The sequence below is a fragment of the Synchiropus splendidus genome, chromosome 11, assembly GCF_027744825.2.
Source record: "Synchiropus splendidus isolate RoL2022-P1 chromosome 11, RoL_Sspl_1.0, whole genome shotgun sequence".
In the NCBI taxonomy this organism is placed as follows: domain Eukaryota; kingdom Metazoa; phylum Chordata; class Actinopteri; order Syngnathiformes; family Callionymidae; genus Synchiropus; species Synchiropus splendidus.
This window is the reverse complement of record NC_071344.1, coordinates 20,018,513-20,040,375: the sequence shown is the minus strand read 5'-3', so window position 1 is coordinate 20,040,375 and position 21,863 is coordinate 20,018,513. Positions and strand designations below refer to the sequence as shown.

Sequence of the window (21,863 nt, the reverse complement as noted above, 5' to 3'; positions counted from 1 at the left end):
AGAGGAGTTCATCAGGGATCAGCTCTCAGCCTATACTTTTTTTCTATCTGCTGTGAGAGTAAAGATGAGTTGCAGGAGAAGCTGGAGAGGTGGAGGTACAATCTGAGAGAGAGGGGAAGGTTTGTGTAGACGATGGGGAAGAGGAAGTGAAAAAAGATGGATTTGTAATCAAGTATTTGGAATCTGTCCTAGAGAGTGATGGACAGAGATCAAGAGAGGTGAAGAAGAGAGTGCAGGCGGGGTGGATTGGGTTAGACAACTGTCAGGGGTGATCTGTCATAACAACAACAGTGAGCAGTGATAGCTGGAGCGAAAGGGAAGATCTATTGGACAGTTGTGAGACCTTCTATGATGTATACTTAAGAGACAGTAGCTCCAACTCAAAGACAGAGAAGCAAAGGAGGTGAGGAGAAGATGAAGTTCACATCCACCAATGGTAAATTTATATTTACCTGGGCCAGGACATATTGGTTGATACTGGATTTTTTTCCCTCCTTTTTCTTTTTTTTCAATATTTGGAGTTGTGGAAGCATGTAACTTTGGGTATCTGCTGTTTTCTGTAGCAGAGCATGCTGGACATTCCTCGATTGGTTGTTTGTGCCTCCTTATGCTGTTTGTCACAACATTCTAACAATGTCCACCCAGAGCCACAGCCTGAATAACAGCCGGCTGACCTGAGACCAGCTGCTAATGTTATCACATGAACCACATGTCTGCTTGCACACCATTTCCAACAACACACAAACCTGTAATTCATATTATTTATGACACTGACGGGTGTAGTTATAACTAAATTAAGTTGTTACAGCTACTAACTTCAAGCTCAATTCTAACAGGAACAGAATCATCCCTAGAATTTGTACCATAGCTCTAATTTGGTGCAGATCCTCTGGCTGTCAGGGCTGTCCATCGATTTATATGGAATTTAATCTCATCGTGGCCCTGCTGGGAGAAACAACCTGGCTATGTTGAACAAGTCAGCGTGGTACGGTGGGCCCTGGTGGATGTTTCACTCGGACAAGAATTTACAACTTTACCTGATTGACACATGGACAGAAGAGAGAGACCCAGAGTGGGTGGAGTAAGGCAGGAAAAGTATGAGGAAAAGAGGAATGTGTACATGCTGAGACAGGCTGCTTAACCCGAGTTATTCTGAAGCTTTTGGAGAGCTGTGCATTTTGTGTGCACTTTCTTGTGTGATTCATCATGGCAATTCAGTCCACACCAGTTCTGTTAATGATTGCTCAGAAGGTCATGACAAACAAGAGCAATGATAAACGCCTGCTTTTAGCATGCTGTCCATGAATCTAATGAAGAGTCATGACGGTTTTTATTTTTGAGACTACCATTCACAGGCACAGGAGGGGAGTCACAGTGTCTGGATGCAGAGCGGATGCACTGCACTGACTCCTGGTCTGCTGTCATGACAGCCATGCTGTGGCCTCAGTACCTTCAGCTCAAACTACATCCCATCACCCAGTCACGAACATGCTATTGCTCTTCTGGGAACTGTCTCACTTCCTAGAGAAGAATCTTTCAAACTTTCATACCTTTGTGAAAGATTATTATGAGTCATTGATCAGCATAACACTCATCAAACACACCTCCATTTTGGTTTCCCTCAACCTTTTTTCACTAATTTCGGGAATCCCTCCTGACCGCAGTCCGAGTTAACACCTCCCTGAACTCTGAACGGTCCTCTTCCAGCCTCAACGTTCTCCGTCTTCCTCTCCTCAGTCGCCAACCTCATCCTGAAGATCACTCTTCTCCCCCTTATTCCCATTTTGCCTCATGTAATGCAGTGCAGTGCTACTCAATAAAATAGCTTTGAGCATGGAAATGGACCAAAATAGCCAGGACTAGGCTTGTTTTTCTGGTGGTGTAGACAGGGATCACCTGACAAGCTGGTGATGAGGCAAAACTACAATAGAGCGGGGTCTCATTCCAAACAGTACTTGAGTGTAGATGGCAACCAACCCACAACATCCAATATCCCTGGACAAGAAAGAGAAGCTGTTTCCAGCTGGCCACCAATAAAGAACTGATCCAGCGCTGACGGTTGCCAGATGAGAGAAAGAGGAAGCTGGGCATTTCCTGACAGAACTTATCGTGGCGCTGCAAGTTCCTGCAAAAAACAAGATTATATTTACATATCCTCTCTGTAGAAATATTTGTCTTCAATGTATTGTTTCCAAGCTGCGAGCAATATTATTGGACACTGTGCATTTATTAATGGGAACGTTTATTAATTTATTCACGTATTTATCGTTGAAATTTCCACGTACAGGGGAAAAAAAGGTCCTATCAGTAGAAGATGGGGAGGAGGGGAGGGAGTTATGATCAGGAGTCTATGAACGAGACAGCAGCCGAGGAGCGGGGCGGTGCTTCTGACCGGGCGGTGTCTGTACAAGAGAGCGGGGCAGAGAAGGAGGAAGGTATTCTCTCCCCGGGCTGGACGAGGTGAATCACTTCTGCCGACTTCAGGTAGGACAGTGGTTTCTCACCTTTAATAAGGAATCTGTGGCTCATTTATATCAATTCAAAACACAGTTATTGGTCACTGTGCAGTCAACATCCGAGAAGATGCACCACATAAAAAGGCTAACATTAGCCAAAATGCGGCGATATCTGACGTAAAAAAAACCTTACCGAGAAATAACGCTATTCTTTATGACGAGCTGAATGTTTATCTTTACTTTCCCATAAACCCTCCATATGTGTGCTATTTAAATGACATTATTATTAGCCTAGCTTTTCAAAATTTCTATCTTACATATTAGAACTCGCTAATGTGATCGAAATGCAAAGCAGCTGGTTTCCTTAACTACTGTGTCATTTTTACAATTCATTTGCAGAATTTGTTTAAATTATTATTAAGTCTGTTGGCCATGTGACGTCACCTAAGTTTGCATGTGAGCGTGTCCATTAGTATTGTGTGTAAACACACTCCACTGTTTTGTACATGGTTGACTGCACTCATTGAGTCAAGTATCGTTTATCCATTTGAAGTGCTTATTCACAGAGAACAATTTCATTACCAATCATTTATTTGTTTTAGATAAGTAACAATTGGAAATATTAAGCGACTGATTGTGTAGTTTACTGATTGTTTGTTTTTGTTCTCACAATATTTGTTTCCTGATCTTTCCTAATGTTTGACTAACCTACTGTTGACGATTTCATAGGTTTCAAAATATATTTCCTCTCAAGAAGACTATTTCTAGGGACTATTTATCAGCACATCACCAGGATGTGTGTTCCATTGTCAATGCTGATTCTGTCCCACGAGGATAACAATTTCAGTTAGTTAAAAAAAACACATTTGCTGTTTGGGTCTTCATATGTTGTTTTAGGGCAATAAATATTTTTATTCATCTAATTATAATTCCCAAAACTGTTAAAGGGCTAATATAATCAGTCTGTCGGAAAGGTTTTTTATTGGCCTTTATTTTAGTCCTCTTCTTAGTTTGGGCAGACAGCCACCACATTTGCATGCTGAGGCAGGTAAGCTGCCTCTCTATACATGTTCTAGCATCAGGGGTTGTGTGTGTGCGTGAGACTGACGTGAGGTCCTTTAACAAGATATGTTCAATCTCAGATGATGTCACAGGTCTTGTGAATTTTGTCCAAAAATATGAAAATGATCAGACTGAAAAACTGTTTGTTTGTTTGTTCATTTGTTGATAAAGTGCACTTTGTTTGCGATTGATTCGAATTCTACTACCACTAGCAATGATACTACTACTGAGTTAACATATGCAAAAGATTTTTACTTACGTTTTTTACAAATGAAATGAAACCAACAACATATTCTTGATTTTTTTTTTGACATTTTAAAGAAATAATATAAAATATTTCATATACTGCAGTAATCTGATAATTGTGGACATTTCTTATATTTCATTGTAGTCTTTAATCTTTCATATTGAATTCCTGACAGTTTTTTTAACTTGTTTTATTTAAATGTTTTGCTTAGAACATAAAGGTTGTTAACTTTAAGTTACCTGTATTTTGCTATGTGTGTATGTAGCTAGGTCTTCCAAGAAAAGCAGGATGCCAAGAGGTTCTTGGCCAGTTGCACCTAATGTCTTTTAAAAGTACCTACCGACCAAAACCACAACTCAAAATATGGTTCTGTTTGTATGCCCTTGCTAAATGTCTAAAATGTCTACGATTTGTGCGTCATGTTTACATAACTGAATGATGAATATATTAAGTTGTGGCTCAGTAATGTTGAACGGAATGGATGCAAAACTCCAGATAAATATTTATCTTAAACATGTTAAGTGCTGCCATAATGACAGGGCCCCTGGTCCCATTTATTTTAATGAATAAACCTGTCCGTTTGTAATACCTGTTTCAAAATCTAATGTATTTGTCATTTCTAAATGCAGAAGAGCAGTTGGAGGTGTGTTCGATAAATTTTATTCTCACGCCAGAAGTCACCAAAACTTTGTGATTGACATTTTCAAGTGTCACATTCGCCCTGATGGTTCTGCTTTTCTAGAGACGGTTGTTGGAGTTGTTCTGCTTTTGTGTACTTTCTCTTTTCCACCAGCTAAACAACTACTTTAGAAGCGTAAATACCCATGCTACATCTTAAAAAATAGTCTCGCCAAAATTCCTTTGCATGGCTTGCTATGATGTGACTGAAAGAGTTTGGGTTAAACTACTCGTGAATCAACTTATGTATTATAAGATCTTCTCCATCTTTCGCACTGTTGACGATAACATGACAGAGGTGTGGGGTTGTTATAGCTGAGGGGGCAGAAGACTGGACATCACACGGGCTGTTGTGCGTCTGGAGCCAGGCAAAACTTTTATAGCAGATCACTGTGTGGTAAGAAATGACAAGGACTATTCATACTCATTGTTTTTGCTTTTTCCTATTAGGTGTTAAAATGTCCAAAACTGCCAATGCAGATGAGCTGGAGGAAATCCGAGAGAGCTTCCGGAAAGTGGGTGAGTTCATATCCACTCATGGACAGAGTTCATCATGAACTGCTGCTGGTGGATTTTTTTCTGTCAGACCAGTTGGTTCAGCTCACACTCTGTCAGTGAGCTTTGACATTCCCTGAAATAATAAAATAAAATAATAAAAATAATAAAACCAAAAAAAAGGTTTATTTTCTAATCTGTATTGCATTTTGTGACGGAGGCCTTTGTTGTCTGACCCAAGGATTTCTAAACTTCATTTGCTGATTCAAGAGCAGTGATGTGGATAATGTTTACGACAACAGCATGAAGTCCCTTCCTGATTAAGAATCTTAAATTGTTGAAATGGCCCTGCTCTGGCATTGGAGCTGAAAAGGTCTCTAAAACTATTGGATTTGGATCTTGGTGCCGGAACAAATGGTACACCGAATTGTAACAGTTCCCTACAATAAGATAGTGGCGTTTGTTGGCACTAATGTCATCTGTTATGAATGGCGCTTCATATTTGTGTTCTGTTTCATGATAAATGATAACAAAGAACACTGACCAAAAAAACTTGACGTACATTAAATGTAAAGTTTCCATATTGTATAACTATTGGTATTGATTAAAAAATGAAATAAAAATGAAAAATTTTCCCTCTTTTCATCTCATTCTGTTGCGGTTGTCTTCTTCCTGGTTTCTGCAGACATTGACGACAATGGCTACATCACGGCCTGTGAGCTTGGCAACCTCTTCCGGGAGGTGGGGTGCCACGTGGCCGGCTACCAGCTCCGAGAGCTGCTTCAGAAACTTGACCATGATCAGGACAGCCAAATCAGCTTTGAGGAGTTCACAGAGGTAGGTAACCAACTAACCAGAAACCTTCTGAGTCCTGATCACGTCCCTGATAATTCAGTCAAACATTCTTGCTTCATTCTTAAATCTATTGACTTTGATTTCGTATTGAATGTTCCTCAACAGATCTACAAAAAGTTGAAGGCTGATCCTGTGGCTGATGGATTCAGAAAAGCTCTCAACAAGAAGGAGGGCATTGTAGCCATTGGTGGCACCAGTGAGATCTCCAGCGAAGGAACCCAACACTCCATCTCTGGTAAGTCAGCATCTCTTCTGAGGCGTCCACTCATGTCTTCACCTGTGAATCATGTGTTTTAGAGGGACGTTCTGAGTTGATGATGTTCCACTGTATTTCAGAGCAGGAGCGCTTTGCGTTTGCCAACTACATCAATTCTTCTTTGGAGGATGATCCAGACTGCCAACCCTTGCTGCCAATAAATCCCAACACTGAGGAGCTATTTACCGCCATGTCTGACGGCATTTTATTCTGGTAAAAGACTCTTCCTGCTTTAACCACGTCCACATCACTCTGTTTAACCAGTGATTGTGTTTAATTTTATTAAATTTAGTTAAGGTTAAGAATGTAAATAGAATGTTCGACTGAGTGCTGAGGCTCAGTGAGGACGAATATCTGTCCTGCTACTTGGATTCTTTTTCAGCATTCTTCATCTGTGCAGACATTGGTTAGCTTTTCTTCAGTGACCGTAGATGACTCTTTGTTTTGTTTTGGGCCTTGATGGTTACATGCACTTTAAATCAGTCATCGAAGCTAACAACATTCTCTGAGTCTGAATAATTGTAATGGAATACAGTAATCAATACCCTCAACCTTCTAGGCTTCTCTGTCGTCAATATTGATACACTGAATCATGTTTCTAATTCTGCAGTAAACTCATCAACCTCTCCGTTCCTGACACTATTGACGAGAGAACCATCAACAAAAAGAAACTCACTCGGTTCACCATCCAGGTAAAACCCTGGATGAAAGTCAAGAGTGCAGCATGAACCGATGCCCTTCACCACTCACCCCTGGATCAACAGACACTGTTATTTGAATGTGCAGGAGAATCTGAACTTGGCTCTGAACTCGGCCTCAGCCATCGGATGCCAGGTCATCAACATCGGGGCCCAGGACCTGAAGGAGGGAAAACCTCATCTCGTGCTTGGACTCCTGTGGCAGATCATCAAAATAGGATTGTTTGCTGACATCGAGCTGAGCCGAAATGAAGGTGGGTGCATATCTTCTAAACTAAAAGGTGCGGGTGCATATATCTATATAAAGCTATATCTCTGTCTCTCTCTCTCTCTCTCTCTCTCTCTCTCTCTCTCTCTCTCTCTCTATATATATATATATATATATATATATATATATATATATATATATATATATATATATATATATATATATATAATTTGTGACTTATATATAATTTAAAAAAGTTTTTTTTCCCCTGTACAGCTATCGCCGCCCTGCTGGAGGAAGGAGAGAGTCTGGAGGATTTGATGAAACTAAGTCCTGAAGAGCTGCTGCTGCGCTGGGCCAATTTCCACTTAAGGAAAGTTGGCATGTCCATATCAAACTTCTCTGGAGACATAAAGGTCCGTTCAGTGTGCTGAGAGAAATCCTCATTCTGTTGTTGGTGGTTGACTGAGCTATTGCCTTGGTGCAGGACTCCAAAGCTTACTTCCACTTGCTGGAGCAGATCGCCCCTGATGGCAGCAAAGAAGAGATGCCACGAGTCGACATTGATATGACTGGTGTTTATGTAAGTCATGGGTCATGCAATATTGGGAAATACAGAAATTAGAAGTGGTGGATAAGAGTAGGTGGAGGAGGCTGACTGACTGTGGCTATAATATACCGTTAAATGACTTTAAATTTGTGCTCTGTAGTTTCTTATTGTGCTTGTGGCTCTCCGTGATGATGTATCCTAACCTTGGCTCCCTCACATGTCTTCCCTCCAGGAAAAAGATCTCACCAAGAGGGCTGAGTTGATGCTGAAGCAGGCTGACCGACTGGGCTGTCGACAGTTCGTAACAGCGGCCGACGTTGTGGGTGGAAACAGCAAACTCAATTTGGCTTTTGTTGCAACACTCTTCAACAAGCATCCGGCTCTCACCAAACCCGAAGACCAAGACTGGACCCTGACCAGTAGGTCTTGTCAAATAGTCCGCCTGAAGAAGTGTCCACCTGTTCTGAAGGCGTCTTCTGGTTTACTCTTCCAGCTGAGACAAGGGAGGAGAGGACGTTTAGGAACTGGATGAACTCTCTTGGAGTGAGTCCTCATGTTCACCACATCTATGGGTTGGTATCTTGGAAACAGAGTGATCCCTGTGTCTTGCGATGCCATGCTGACTGTCTGTGATCTCACAGAGACTTGCAGGACGCCATGGTGATTCTCCAGCTCTACGAGAAAATTAAAGTTCCTGTTGACTGGGATTCTAGAGTAAACCAGCCTCCATTCAAGGGTATCGGTGGAGGACATTTGAAAAAGGTGAGCAGACCACTTCCTGCTGGAAATATTGGCGCTCACCAAAGCTCTTTCATTGTTGCAGATGGAGAACTGTAATTACGCCGTGGAGCTGGGGAAGAACAAAGCCGGCTTCTCTCTGGTGGGGATCGGAGGACAGGACCTCTATGATGGAAATGCCACTTTAACTCTGGCTGTGGTCTGGCAGCTGATGAGGAGGTGACTTGGGTTACAAGTACAGCTTCACAGCAGCTGCTTCGTTTTGTTAGGTAACAAGGTGGATGCAGCTGTGGCTGCTGGTGTTCGGTTTCTTCCTGCTTTCATCCGTAGGCCCCCGGGGACAATTCAGTTCAATTGTTTCAGTGGTGATACTTTACCTTTTTTTTAATAGTTCAATGAATGTAGTATTGCAATAGTGTACACTCTGCTCCTCTAGTTTTCAGCTCCAGGATAGGCATTTAAAGGAATTACATCCAGTCAGAGTGAAATCTCTTGTCAGAAATCACAATGAAAATGTTCCGGTCCAAAGTCAAATTATGTTTTTACCTTGAATCGGAATGAGAATCACTTTATTTATCCAGAGGGAAATTGCTTTTTGTTACAACCACAACTCATGCTCAAAATGGAAGAGTAATGAAGAAACAGAGCGAATGGATTACATGTAATGTTACTCAACAAACATGTATGATAAATATAAAATTAAGACATAATAATATATACTACTAAGCGCAAATAAACAGAACCATCTAAACTGTATTTACAGTGTATTCACATATAAGAGTAAAGACATAATTTATACTACTAAGCGGCAATAAAAACAAAGGACCATCTAAATAGTATTAACAGTGTATTCACATACGCAGGTTATTGCATTTAAAGAGCTATTGAACATAAGGGACACTAGCTGACAGGAGTTTGATGGCCACAGGTAGGAAAGACTTCCTGTGATGTTCTGTGGTGCATCGTGGTCTGGTGCTGAAAGGACTCTGCTGTTTACTCATGACATTATGGAGTGGGTTGGACACACAGTCCAGGATGTCCTTCACTTTGTGACACCTCCGTCAGTGAGTCCAGCCTCACTCCCACAATGTCTGTGGTCCTAAGTATGACATCACAATCGAGCTACCATGAGACAGAGTGCTGGGCTGCTCTCTATTGGGCTCTATTCCAATAATAACAATGGTAATGGCTTACATTTATATAGAGCTTTGGACGACTCACTCAACCACCTGAGCCACACAAGTAATGTAGAGCTGGCTGTCCAAGCAAGTGTCAGCTGCAGAAAAATTACTGGTCTGATCAGAAAGTAGTAAGAACACAGGTACTGCGAGTTGCAACACCCAACAGTTTGATTGGAACAGAGTCAAGTTGAGCACTCCAGCAGCGGCACAAATCTGGACGCTTTCTGCGTAATGGCTGTCAGTGGGGCTGAGTTGGCGGACTGTGAGGAACAAAAAAACACGCACATCTTTTGGCTTCAACAGACATATTTTCAGAAGCTTGGCAAGATGAAGTTTTAGATGAAAGTTAGTCTGTTGCGCAAACTGGGGCTCATTGCAGCTGTGCAGAGTACATCAACTTGTTGCAACACTTCCATACTGGAAAACTCAACATGTCACTGTTTTGGACTATGTCCTCATGCAAGTGGGACTGGCACAGCATAGATAATGTTTATTTTCAGGTTAGCAGTGTAAAGCTCTCATTTATTCTACCTCCAGGTCTGAGGTCTTAGAGAGGTTAGTGTTGTGTTTGGTGGAGCATCATTGTCTTAATGTTTTCTGCAGGTATACACTGAATGTTCTTGAAGACTTGGGCCATGGAGAAGTTGCTGGCGATGATTTGATCATCTCTTGGGTGAACAAGACTTTAGCGGAAGCTGGAAAGAGTTCTTCAATCAAAAGCTTTAAGGTCGGTCATTTGATCTTGGAGGAATGAAACAGCACACCTGACCCACAAGTCCTTGTTTTTAGGACAAGTCTATCAGCACCAGTCTTCCGGTTCTGGAGCTAATCGATGCCATTCAGTGTCAGAGTGTCAACTTTGACCTGGTCAAAACAGGCTCACTGGAGGACGAGGAAAAACTGGACAATGCCAAGTAATCCTACTCTCAATTGCTCAAATCTCAACTCCACTTTGATCATCTCTGAAGAACCAAGTCAGTCACATGTGTTCACTTTTTGTCACATCCATGTCTTCAGTTTCACATCAATAGAAAAATCTTGTTACACTTCCACAAGGCCTAAAGTCATCTATAGATTAAAGTTGGTAGACTGAACAAGAACTTGTGCTGAAATGAAGGAGAAATGTTGCTTATGACAAAGGTGGAACTCTTTGTTTCTTTCATGAGTAAGTTGTGGGAATTGTAATCAGTATCAGGTCCAATTCAGGCTGAAATGACTGGATTGGGTATCAGATGTTTTTCAAGAACTCATCCTGTCCGAGCCCAAATGCATTCAGTTTCACTTTTTGTGACATGTTGTAATGTTGTTTTGGTTTCACGATGGTGCGTCAAACAAGGTGTATAGCCTCATATTGAAATTGATATATTGAAATGACTTGAAATGGGAATGCAAACCAGTCATCTTCTGAGTCCCCCCAAAAATAGCATCAGCCTCAGAAAATGCACTCTACATGGCACTGTACATTTCATTACCATGTAGTCTGTGTCCCGTCGTCCAACTGAGAACACATTAGAGAGAGGGAAAACCAGCCGTTTCAGAAGTGACGTTGTTCTCTTGCTGCTGCAGGTATGCCATCTCAATGGCCAGAAAGATCGGCGCGAAGGTGTACGCCCTGCCAGAGGACATCGTGGAGGTCAACCAAAAAATGGTGATGACCATCTTCGCCTGCCTGATGGGTCGAGGCATGAAGAAAGCGTAACTCACGCTGATGGTTCGACTGACTCGGGAGACGGAGCTGCGTGGTCGACATTTCCTGGTTTGGGGCTTTCCGTTTATGTCAGCACCTGCTCTCAGTGATCAGATCTGTGCTTCCATGCTGCGGGAGACTCCAGGCTTCTGTTTCGATGCTGCTGCTGCTTCTCTCCTCTCTCTTTAATGCTGTATTCCCCTCGCACCAGGACTCCCACCCCACAACAGATATAGAGTAAGGAAGCGACTGCTGAGGAAGTCTTCCACGTCTTCTGTCCTTCCTTGAATGAAAGCAACAAGATTACAACAAGAATATATAAAGCCATTTGCTTCAATTTTGCCACTGGAATATTTAAAAAGATGATTTGATGAAAACATTTGATTTTCTCAGGTATAAACTAGTCTTAATCTGACCTGTGGGGGGCAGTGTAATTCAAGTGCCTGCATTACAATGTTGCTCCTTTGCCCGGCAAGCATCTTTTTTCACTCGGTAATGTGACCAAAGAGAACAACCAGGTCATCACACTGGAAACAAAGTTGTGAAACTCTCCCAGATGTATTTATTTGAAATTTATTGTGGCAAATCAAGGTTTTTTGTTTATTTTTCAACTATGTTTTGTTTCTCTTTTTACATTTACATCGCTATTTACATTCAGGAATCTTTAAAAGTGGCCTAAAGTGCACATCATGCACCGATTTGTATCATTAAACAGCAATAAAGAATGATTTCAGGTAAAAGAAAATGACTGGTGTGTGACTTTGTGTTGAGGCAAAATCCAGACGCCGCATTACCATAATCATTACCATCTCTATACATGTGGATAAAGAAACCAACTGCTACTGCATCCAGCTTTAATCGTATTTTGTTAGGTACCCTCTGTGACTGACATCAAAATCATATTTCTAGAAGAATACATATCGCAGAGGTTCATCAGACAGTTTCCTCATTCTCAAAGCTCAGTAGGTGGCGCTGCCAGTGTAAAAATGATGTGAGGTTTCATGACAATAGTTGTCCAAGGTGTATTATTAGAGATTAGAGAGCGCCATCTGGTGGGGAAGAAGATACAGCTTTCTGAGGCTCGTTGCGTTCTGGAATCTGCATTTAATTCATTTTATTGTAGATTATTTTGCATATTAAATCATTTGTCTTGAACTCACTGAACATCTAGATATTGTCAAGTGCAAGATGAGGTTTCATGACACAGTGTACTGATTCCAGAGGCCAACACATGGCACTCTGCTTTAGGATGTTTAGACTCATCCACTGAAACCTCCAATCTTTTCTAAACTAAGAGCGCCATCCAGTGGCCTCTGTAAATTAGGTCACTGTTTCATGAAACACTGTCCTCACTAGATGGTCTTTCTGTCTCATTGACACAGAACAACATTAACCCGGGACAGAACACGGGAGAGTGAAGGTCAGCGCATCAGTTTTCTTCACTCATGCTGGTCACATATAAATATATCGAGACAATCTGGTTCAAACTCAAAATATTTTTTTCTTTTCATGACAAACAGTTTGAGAAGCAAACAAGATTGTGACAAAGACCGTCTCTATATAGTTGCTAGCGAGAAGGTCTTGAGGTCTTGGTACAGTACATCAGTGCATCTACAGTGCTGCGTGATGATGACATGAATCTCCGCACACGGTCTCGCCTCATGATAGATTCCTGAATTTGGGCTTACACAAGTGTATTTCACTATTTGTGCCTCTGTTTCAGCACAGACACTACCTCACTACCTGACTAACATGGCTCACAAGTGTGGGGTCACTGCGCACATGCAGACAGAGAAAGACAACACACACACCTGCTGAGTGCTGAGCCACTTGAAAAGGGATTCTTGTATTCAGATGTGCTCATGGGTAAAAAAAAAAAAAAAAGAAAGAAATCTGCAATTCAAACGATGCTTTTGTGCGTGTCACGTGATCACACCTTTCATGTCACACTTGTTCCCGCCATCATTCAGCTGCTGCCTGCTGGTCCGTAACATTACTCAAGCCAGACCGGGACCGCAAGGACTCAGGGCACCCTTCAGGTTTGTGGACCTCAGTCCTCCTTCTGTCTTTCACTTCAATGAGACGCTGCCATTGGAACAACTGCACTGTGCGTTACTACTCTTTCTGGTTTCCATGGTAGCGCCTGATGCGGAGAGACCTGAGAGTGGATGACCCAATGGCGAAAACAATACCTGGCACTGTGTTCTGATTTCACTGTACCTATCGCTCACTGTGCATAATTCTCATCTCAAGATATGGAAATATTTATGAAACTATTTTAAATATCATACACATGACATTTTCATCATTTGAGAATGACTGAAAGAGAATATTTATATGCAGTTGTATCTCTCACTAAATATATTCATGCATGTGAGGAAGAAGATGTCAAAATAGCAGGTCATTATAATGAAGTTTAAGTTGAGTTCAGAGTCCTGGTTAAGGTGAGCCATGTGTTTTGGATGGTTAGGTTTTCGGTGAGAGGCGTGGAAAGCATTATGACCATGAGAGGTCCACAAAAAGATAGAAATACAAAAATGTGTGTGCGTGTGTGTGTGCTTGTTTATCCTAACAAGGATAGAAAAACTAACATGTGTGTTTGTGCGTAGCATGACAGACACAGTGCCACACAGACTGTCGGTGAAGACCTGGACTGAGGAGGAGAGTGACCAAGCGGACAGCAGGTACACACTCATGTACACCCTCCTGAAATCACAAGCTCATACGCTGTTATTTGAATTAGACGGAGTCATACTGTTGTTACCAACATCTCGAGATTAAAATGTATTTATACTTCCACCATCGACTTTTTGAATCCGGGGAGGAGGAGATGACTCTGATAAACATTTACATTCTCGCCTCTTCTTTCTCACTTGTATCATAGCACATGCACACCATGCTCTTTCCAGTAAAGGAGGACATTTTCATTTTTTTTAATGGCGTCAAACTCACATAAGTAAATTAGTTCATAAAGAATAAAACATTTGTTTAATCCTTTAGATTTGTTTGAAATTATTGCAGAAGGTCGAGAGAGACATCTAATCCGAGGAAATAAATGAAATAGATCAAATACAGAGATATGGTGACAGTGCAGCTCACTCTGTTCTTCTTCTTCTAATGTGCTGAGGAGGTGGGTTTGGTTTTTCTTTGCACGGAACAGATGAAGGTTTCAGATGAATGTAAAGAACCGTCAGTAGTTCTGGAATGACATATATATATATATATATATATATATATATATATATATATATATATATATATATATATATATATATATATATATATATATATACAATTCACCATAACACGAATAGGAAGCTTTTTCCAGCAAGTCTCTCTGAAAATGTTACAAATTATTGGCTTCTTGTTCAAAAAGTCATTGTTATCTTCGCACACAGACAGACAGCAACACGGCTTTGTCTGTTTTGAGTCATCGTAGACTGAAGCCATGTTAAATAGCCAAATACTTTTGAACCAAATGTCAAACAACAACCACCAAGCGCGACTGAACTCTAAGGCAATCAAAATATATTACCGTTCTTTACATGAGTAACATGTGACCTACCTATATCCGTCATGCACAGATGAGAAGAGATGGACTCAGAAGGCAGACTGGAACAACCAGTCCGAGTTCACAAGTTTATCGAAGATACGGGTGGGTGAGCAGTGTGAGTCCAATATCCAGGTTGGATTCCATTGAGCAAGAGTTGTATTCAGCTGAGTTGAGCAGAGTCCAGGGAAGTGGACAAGTGGAGAAGGTGGGTGGCGAGATTTGGGTGTAGCAAAACAGAGGAATGAGGACAAGGACAAGGTCAGGGAGGAATAGGTGAAGGAGACCATCAGGAGGTCCATGAGGAGTTGCCTCGAGCCTTACCTGACAGGCAGCAATAAAAGCTCTTGGAGAGTTTGAGCCACTGTTTACTCCCAGGTTGACAGACTATGTGTGAATTATGGGATGGCACTGAGTCAGGAACAATTAGGATGACCACTGCCAGTGTTGCACTGGGCATCCATGATGGTCTCAGTCTCCCAGATAATGGTTCCAACCCCACAAGAGTGAGACAGCAGGCTGCCAGGGCCTGAGGGGCGCTCATCGGTGGAGTAGTTTTGGATAAGGCATTCTGTGTGATTTTTTTTTGGAACCTGGGCGGTCATTTTACAGTGAGGTTACATCAGAGGTTAGGCACTTTGCAGTGTGAATCTAAGGCCAGGTCTTGTGGTTCTTGTCAGCCCCACCAAGCCACTGCCTCCATTACTCAAGAGGACGACACCATAGTTTTTCTCTGCCTCACAAATTCTTAGGGACCAGAAGGAACAGAGCTAAAGTCGGTGGTCATTCTCAGCATTCACCTCCAAAACCAACTGCCATGAAGGATCAGGTAGGTTTGGACCAGGCAGTGGTAAGGTCAGCATGGGAGGACCAGATGAATGGGAGAATTGGAGTAGATTAGGAGTCGTAGAACTGGCAGAGCTGAGCCAGTTTGATGGTGCAGCGATGGTAGTTCCTGACAAGCCCAATCTCTGAAGAGGCTTAACTGGAGAAGGGGTCGGCCATTCCACCACTGCCCCTCTTTTCTCAGGATCTGCCTCCACCTGCCCACTCATGAGGATGAAGCCCAGACAGGAAACATGAAACCTGACGGACATGCCACTCATGTTCCTCCAAGTTGTGTGAAAAATCAGGATGTCATCTACATATGCACTAACACTAAACAATTAAGGAAATCTCTTAGTACGTCATTGAAGTATGTAACAACCAACATTACTAAATGTTCAAAATCCAGTGACGGAGAGTGTTTTTCTTGACAAGGAAGAACCCAGCGCCAAGCGGTGATGACCAGGAGCAATTGATGTGGGACTCAACAATGAAGTTCTCCATGGCCACTCTCTTGGGTAGATTGATTCTTGACCGTTCGGAACAAGACCAATATTAGGGGTGATATTGGCAGAGAGAGTGAGAGAGTGTGAGAGAGAGAAAACTCGACCCAGGTCGTGGCAGATGATGAGTGTTTGAGAAAACTCGACCCAGGTGGTAGGAGATGACTTGCATACCCAGAGAAATCCATAGAGAAAGGAGGTACTGTCTGGGGTACAGTGATTGTCTTCCAAAGGGAGAAGAGCAGAACGAAGGCAGGAACCATGACAGTAAGGACTCCAGTTGATTATCTGGTGGGCCGACCAAAGTCCAAAGTTTGGACGGTGGCTAACTAACCAAGGATGACCCGGAACTATAGGAGCTGAAGGAGAAGGAAATGACCTTGTTATGGTTGTCTGATAGAATTAACTGCCGTAGAGAGGAGAGGTTTGATGGGTGGAAGACCAGCCAGTCAGGCAACAGACTTGTCAATGAACCAAGGCTGGCCGAGTCAGGCGCTGTGAAGAACAACTAAGGAAAGCCAGGAACATCTCCTCTCTTAGATACAGCCTGAGCTTTTGGTCGCTGAGGACAGGGAGCAATGCTGACCGCTCTGATGTGTTCAACAAGTACAGCAGAAATATTATATGCATGTGACCAGGGAGGACGATCAAGTTAAGTCAAGTTAAGGTGGAGGAGACTGACATGCTGAGGGAACCCACAATGTGAAAGCAGACCAATAAAGTCCAGTAAACCACCCTAACTGGGGTGAAACAGCCTCGCTAATCTGTGTGCAGGGGCCAGTCTGTGTGTGATGACACGTCTTTGGAGCTCCAGAGGATGGCTGATGACAGGAGAGAGGGAAACTCCCAGAACTCCCTGCGTGGTCGCGGAGCACTGTTCAGGTGGGACTTGTTAGATGTTGCCTAAATTCAGATCAGACTCCCTTCATCTGCACCTCCGTCCTCAGGATTGTGAACATGGTAGTGACTTTGAGAGAATGGGCTCAGAAGAGTTTGGCAGAAGAGACAGAGCGGCCGGACTCCTTCCTGGAGCGATTCCGAGGCCCCGCCCACATGGACGTTGAGGCCCCACCGAGCAGATTCAGCCACACCCAAAACGATTCCGAAACTGGCAATGAAACGAGACGTCAGCGACGCACGTGAGCAGGATTAAAAGTGACAGAGAAGATTTGACAAAGGTGTTAAACAGCGCCCTCTCTTAGGAGGAGGAAGTGCAAGATGGCCATCCTGTCACCGTCTGATAATTCTTACTACCACTGGCTGATGGTGATCGGTCCGGCTGTGTTCTACAACTGGACCATGCTGGTGGTCAGGTGAGTGCGTCAACAGCACCACACTACAAAAGCCAAGGCACGTTTATCTATCTCCAGAGCAACCTGCAACACCAAATCAAACTCCAAGGAGGGGTCAGTCTTTACAGGATCTTTACCTCGTGATGCCATACGCACCATCATGTAGGATGATATGTATTATGGTATACACAGTATGTTATGAATGACGTGTTACAATACCCTTCTTCAGATTACTAAAATAAATAAGTCAATAAAATCACACAATATAACTTCAAATTGAAAACACAAATGAAGTTACAATTACTTGAAAACAACGCTCCATTTTTACGTGTGGGATTCGATAAAAAGAAAAAAATCTAGTTAATGAGAGAATTTGTGATTAATGAATCTCAATTAATCGCAGTTTAATGGTATAAGAATATTTGACACAAGAAGCCACATTTTCCAATTTGAATGAATTTGGTATATTACTGAACCAAATGATGGACCCATACATGCATTTAAACAACAAAATAGTGTTTATTCTGCATCAGTTTCACAATGGAACAATAAATCACAATGGTGGCTATATTCAAGTGTTATATCAACTTATTTAAACTAAAGCTCTTTTAATGTCTTGAAAATATATGTATAAGAATTTCAATGTTATTAGAATTTCAAGCACATTCAGAGTAGTGGAAACCCTGACCATTGTGTAGTGAAAAACATCCCTGAACAAAAGCAAACAGACTTCTTTTGTTTGCTTTTGTTCAGGGATGATTCCTCCATGTTTGTTGTTGTTGTTATCATCCTAGCTGCCACGTGTCTTGTGCATCAGTGTGATCAGTGGACCAGGAACTCCTGCACTTACAAAGGCTCCCTGTTGTCTGGAGAGCAAACTGTTCAATGAAATGAAATTAATTTTTTTTGTTATAATTAATTAATCGTAATAATGTTGTAATTAATTAATTGTTTCCCTTCAACAACGTATTGAAAGGATCCTAGCTTGCATTTTTTTTCCTGGTTGGATTCACAGGGTTAATCTTTTTGTAAATGATAAGGTCTCACTGTATTACAAATGTTTGCAAAGCGTTCATTTGAAGTTTCATTTAATAATAATAAGACATAAAATAAATAAATAACATCACCAGAAGGTGGCGGCCTAGCAAACCACACCGTTGCTGCTTAGCTACATGCAATCTATTGCGGATGCGCTTAGGGAGCCACACACTAGCATGAAGTGTCCAGTCCATTTTAGCGTCTGGTAGCACCTGATCATATTTCACCATAAACAACAATGAGACCCCATGTGTCAAACTAACAACATCCAACTCTTGAGGAAGCTGTCCAGTCACCACCAGCACAGCACTTGAGCAGGAATAACAGGTCAGGTCCCACGTCTGATGTGCAGGGCCTGTTTCGATGAACTGCAGATGAGAAGCGTGCTGGTGTGGCCGGTGCTGGACTACTTCTGCGATGGAGTCTATGTCCTAGACATAGCAGTTCGTCTCCACACAGGTAACAGAAAGAATCCAGAGCTGCAACACCTGGCTGTTGGTGGTGTTCATGCTCCTCTTGACCTGATCTCCTGAAGGCTTCCTGGATCAGGGCTTGATGGTGAAAGATGCGCAGCGCCTCAGGGAGACCTACGTCCGCACGCTGCAGTGTAAGCTGGACATCTGCTCCATCCTGCCCACTGACCTGCTCTACCTGGTCGTCGGACAGGGCTACACTCCTCTCCTTCGATTCAACCGCCTGCTGCGGCTCTCGCGCCTCTTTGAGTTCTTCGAGCGAACAGAAACAAGGACGGGCTACCCCAACGCCTTCCGCATCTGTAAGCTGGTCCTCTACATCCTGGTCATCATTCACTGGAATGCTTGCGGGTACTACAGCTTCTCCAAAGTCCTGGGCCTGGGATCGGACTCCTGGGTTTACCCCAACAGCTCGGACCCAGAGTTTGGCTCCCTGACCAGGAGCTACATCTACTGCCTGTACTGGTCCACCCTGACGCTGACCACCATCGGAGAGACGCCTCCGCCAGAGAGGGACGAGGAGTACCTCTTTCTCATCTTTGACTTTCTGGTATTGACACAAGGTGCATTCCAAACCAAACACTGCCTCAGCTGTTGACTGAATCCGTTGCAGATCGGGGTTCTGATTTTCGCCTCCATCGTCGGGAACGTGGGCTCCATGATCTCCAACATGAATGCGAACAGAGCTTCCTTTCAGACCAAGGTGGATGCTCTGAAGCACTACATGCACTTCAGACACGTCAGCAAGGCCCTTGAGCAGCGTGTCATACGCTGGTTTGACTACCTTTGGACCAATCAGAAGACAGTGGATGAGCAGGAAGTGCTGAGGAGTTTGCCCAGCAAGCTGAGAGCAGAGATCGCCATCAACGTCCACCTGGACACACTCAAGAAGGTGAAGACGGGTTACAGGTCTACACTCTCTTTGGTACATCCACTGTCACATTATCACGTTGCTTTTGCCTACTATACCCATAACATCCCCACAAAGTGAGTGCAAGACATTTCATGCATGATCCATCATCGTATCAGAATCACTCAAGAAAATCTGAATTTATTGGCAGCACTCAATCCATTGCCAGGAAACACATAACATTACGTCAATATAACCAAGTATCAACTGCGCAGTGGCTCACATTAACACACAGTGACCACAACTTGTATGTATCAGCTCAGGATGGTGAAAACAAGGTACATGTTGGAAGTGTTGGCCGTGTTTATGAGACAGTTCTGGTTGCTAGCTCCTTCGTGTTGTTCCAGTATTTCTAATACAAGTAACATCCGACTTACGACCGGGATTGGTTCCGACCAACCAGTTGTCAGTTGGATTGGACATTAGTCGAATGCGATTCAAAATATCCGACGCGAGGGTTATAGGTCCTACTGTAGTGGTAGGTGGCTGTGTGAGAGTGAGATGCTGGGATACTGTGCTGCTGTAACTGTCGTATGCGATGCCAGGCTGCTACGTGCTGCGGTGCCAGACATTGAATAAAAAAAAAAAATTGGGGTACGGGTAGACGTAAGTCGAGTAGGTCGGATGTTACTTGTAGTTAAAGACTTCAATTCAAGATTTTCAATTGGTCGGCGCATCTTTCACGTTTTTGCCTCCGCTTTGCCTCATTTTCTTCTACACTCTTCTTCTGCATCATTGTTCTCCGCTTTATTTCCTTTCAAACTCTTATTCACGTAACATGTAAGCATGAATAAGAGTGCATAAATGCCATCATGTGTTGACTCGTAGAATTGCAGCTAGAGTTTTGTGAGGGAATGTTTTTATAGTGGCTGTATTTGTGTTTTGTTTTTGTATTGGTTTTGTTGTGCACCTGTGGCCAGGTGCGTATTTTCCAGGACTGTGAGTCGGGCCTCCTGGTGGAGCTGGTGCTGAAGCTTCGACCACAAGTTTTCAGTCCTGGAGACTACATCTGCAGGAAGGTCAGTGTCTGCTGTCTCCGGAAGGACACCAGAAACGCCTGAGCAGTCGTGCGCGACCGCACCTCCATGGATGAGCGTGTCAAGCTTGCATTTGTCCTCTGAAGGGCGATGTGGGAAAAGAGATGTACATCATCAAAGAAGGCCATCTGGCTGTGGTGGCGGAGGACGGCTTCACCCAGCTGGCGGTGCTGACGGCAGGAAGCTGCTTCGGAGAGATCAGCATTCTGAACATCTCCGGCAGCAAGATGGGGAACCGGCGCACGGCCAACATTCGCAGTCTGGGCTACTCCGACCTCTTCTGCCTCTCCAAGCAGGACCTAATGGAAGCGCTGCAAGAGTTTCCCCACGCCAGAGCGCAGCTGGAGCAGAGGGGGCGGGACATCCTGCAGAAGGAAGGGCTCCTTGAAGAAGTGGATGTGTCTGCAGGGGAGGAACTGGAGGAGAAGGTGGAGCGACTGGAGAGCAGTCTGGATCGGCTGCAGGTCAGCACAAGAGAAGTACTGCGTACATTTATTTGAATTATTAAGGACATTGACCTCTGTAAAATCATAAGGCACTTGCATCCTAATTCAATTATCTTTCCTCTATTGTCCTTCTGCCTTCAATACGTTTCACTCTGCACATCATATTTACCCTCAAGATATGTGGAGTGTCTGTTCTAATGAACTATTAAAACATATACAGTGAGTGTTGTTTTCATCCTCCCAGACATGTTTGGCTCGTCTCCAGTCCGAGTTCGGCTCATCACAGCAGAGAATGAAACAGCGAGTCACAACTCTGGAGCAGAGGCTCGGTGCAGCCGCCACAGGAAGTGGCTTCCTCTCGGATAATGATGGTGTGGAGAGCGTCTGTGGCGACGGTGTCCGCAGTCAAATCAACATCCGACTTTGAATGACTGTCAAGTTGTCCAGCTATTGCCAAGTTTAACCGCCATTTGTAAGAGCGCCATTACGTAGTGAGCGTAACATTACAAGAATAAAAATATTATTTGATTTACATTGACATTGGATCAATAATAAATATGTCCATGCTTTAGATTGTAGGGACGCTTGAAACTCGAGCGGTTAACAATAGGGAACCGTTTAGGGGTCCACTTGTCACAAACCCACTGGAAACCTCATGAAACGGTGTGGCTCTCATAT

The 21,863-nt window shown here is 43.1% G+C and overlaps 2 protein-coding genes across 2 annotated transcripts; both read left to right on the top strand.

Annotated features, from left to right (window-relative positions):
- Positions 1 to 2,404: 2,404 nt before the first annotated feature.
- On the top strand, positions 2,405 to 11,856 carry LOC128767556 (plastin-3-like). Its single transcript, XM_053879664.1, has 16 exons — positions 2,405 to 2,484; positions 4,894 to 4,962; positions 5,624 to 5,775; positions 5,899 to 6,028; positions 6,130 to 6,262; positions 6,660 to 6,741; positions 6,836 to 7,001; positions 7,232 to 7,371; positions 7,443 to 7,538; positions 7,738 to 7,924; positions 7,999 to 8,077; positions 8,147 to 8,267; positions 8,329 to 8,462; positions 10,028 to 10,151; positions 10,214 to 10,338; positions 10,991 to 11,856. Exons 2-16 carry the CDS (start codon positions 4,902 to 4,904, stop codon positions 11,121 to 11,123), a joined length of 1,863 nt encoding a protein of 620 aa, XP_053735639.1. The 5' UTR covers positions 2,405 to 2,484; positions 4,894 to 4,901; the 3' UTR covers positions 11,124 to 11,856.
- A 1,257-nt stretch (positions 11,857 to 13,113) lies between these two features.
- On the top strand, positions 13,114 to 21,612 carry LOC128767378 (cyclic nucleotide-gated olfactory channel-like). Its single transcript, XM_053879392.1, has 11 exons — positions 13,114 to 13,150; positions 13,721 to 13,795; positions 16,764 to 16,871; positions 16,937 to 17,128; positions 17,192 to 17,302; positions 18,672 to 18,778; positions 18,855 to 19,342; positions 19,406 to 19,684; positions 20,623 to 20,721; positions 20,826 to 21,203; positions 21,430 to 21,612. Exons 2-11 carry the CDS (start codon positions 13,722 to 13,724, stop codon positions 21,610 to 21,612), a joined length of 2,019 nt encoding a protein of 672 aa, XP_053735367.1. The 5' UTR covers positions 13,114 to 13,150; position 13,721.
- Positions 21,613 to 21,863: the final 251 nt, after the last annotated feature.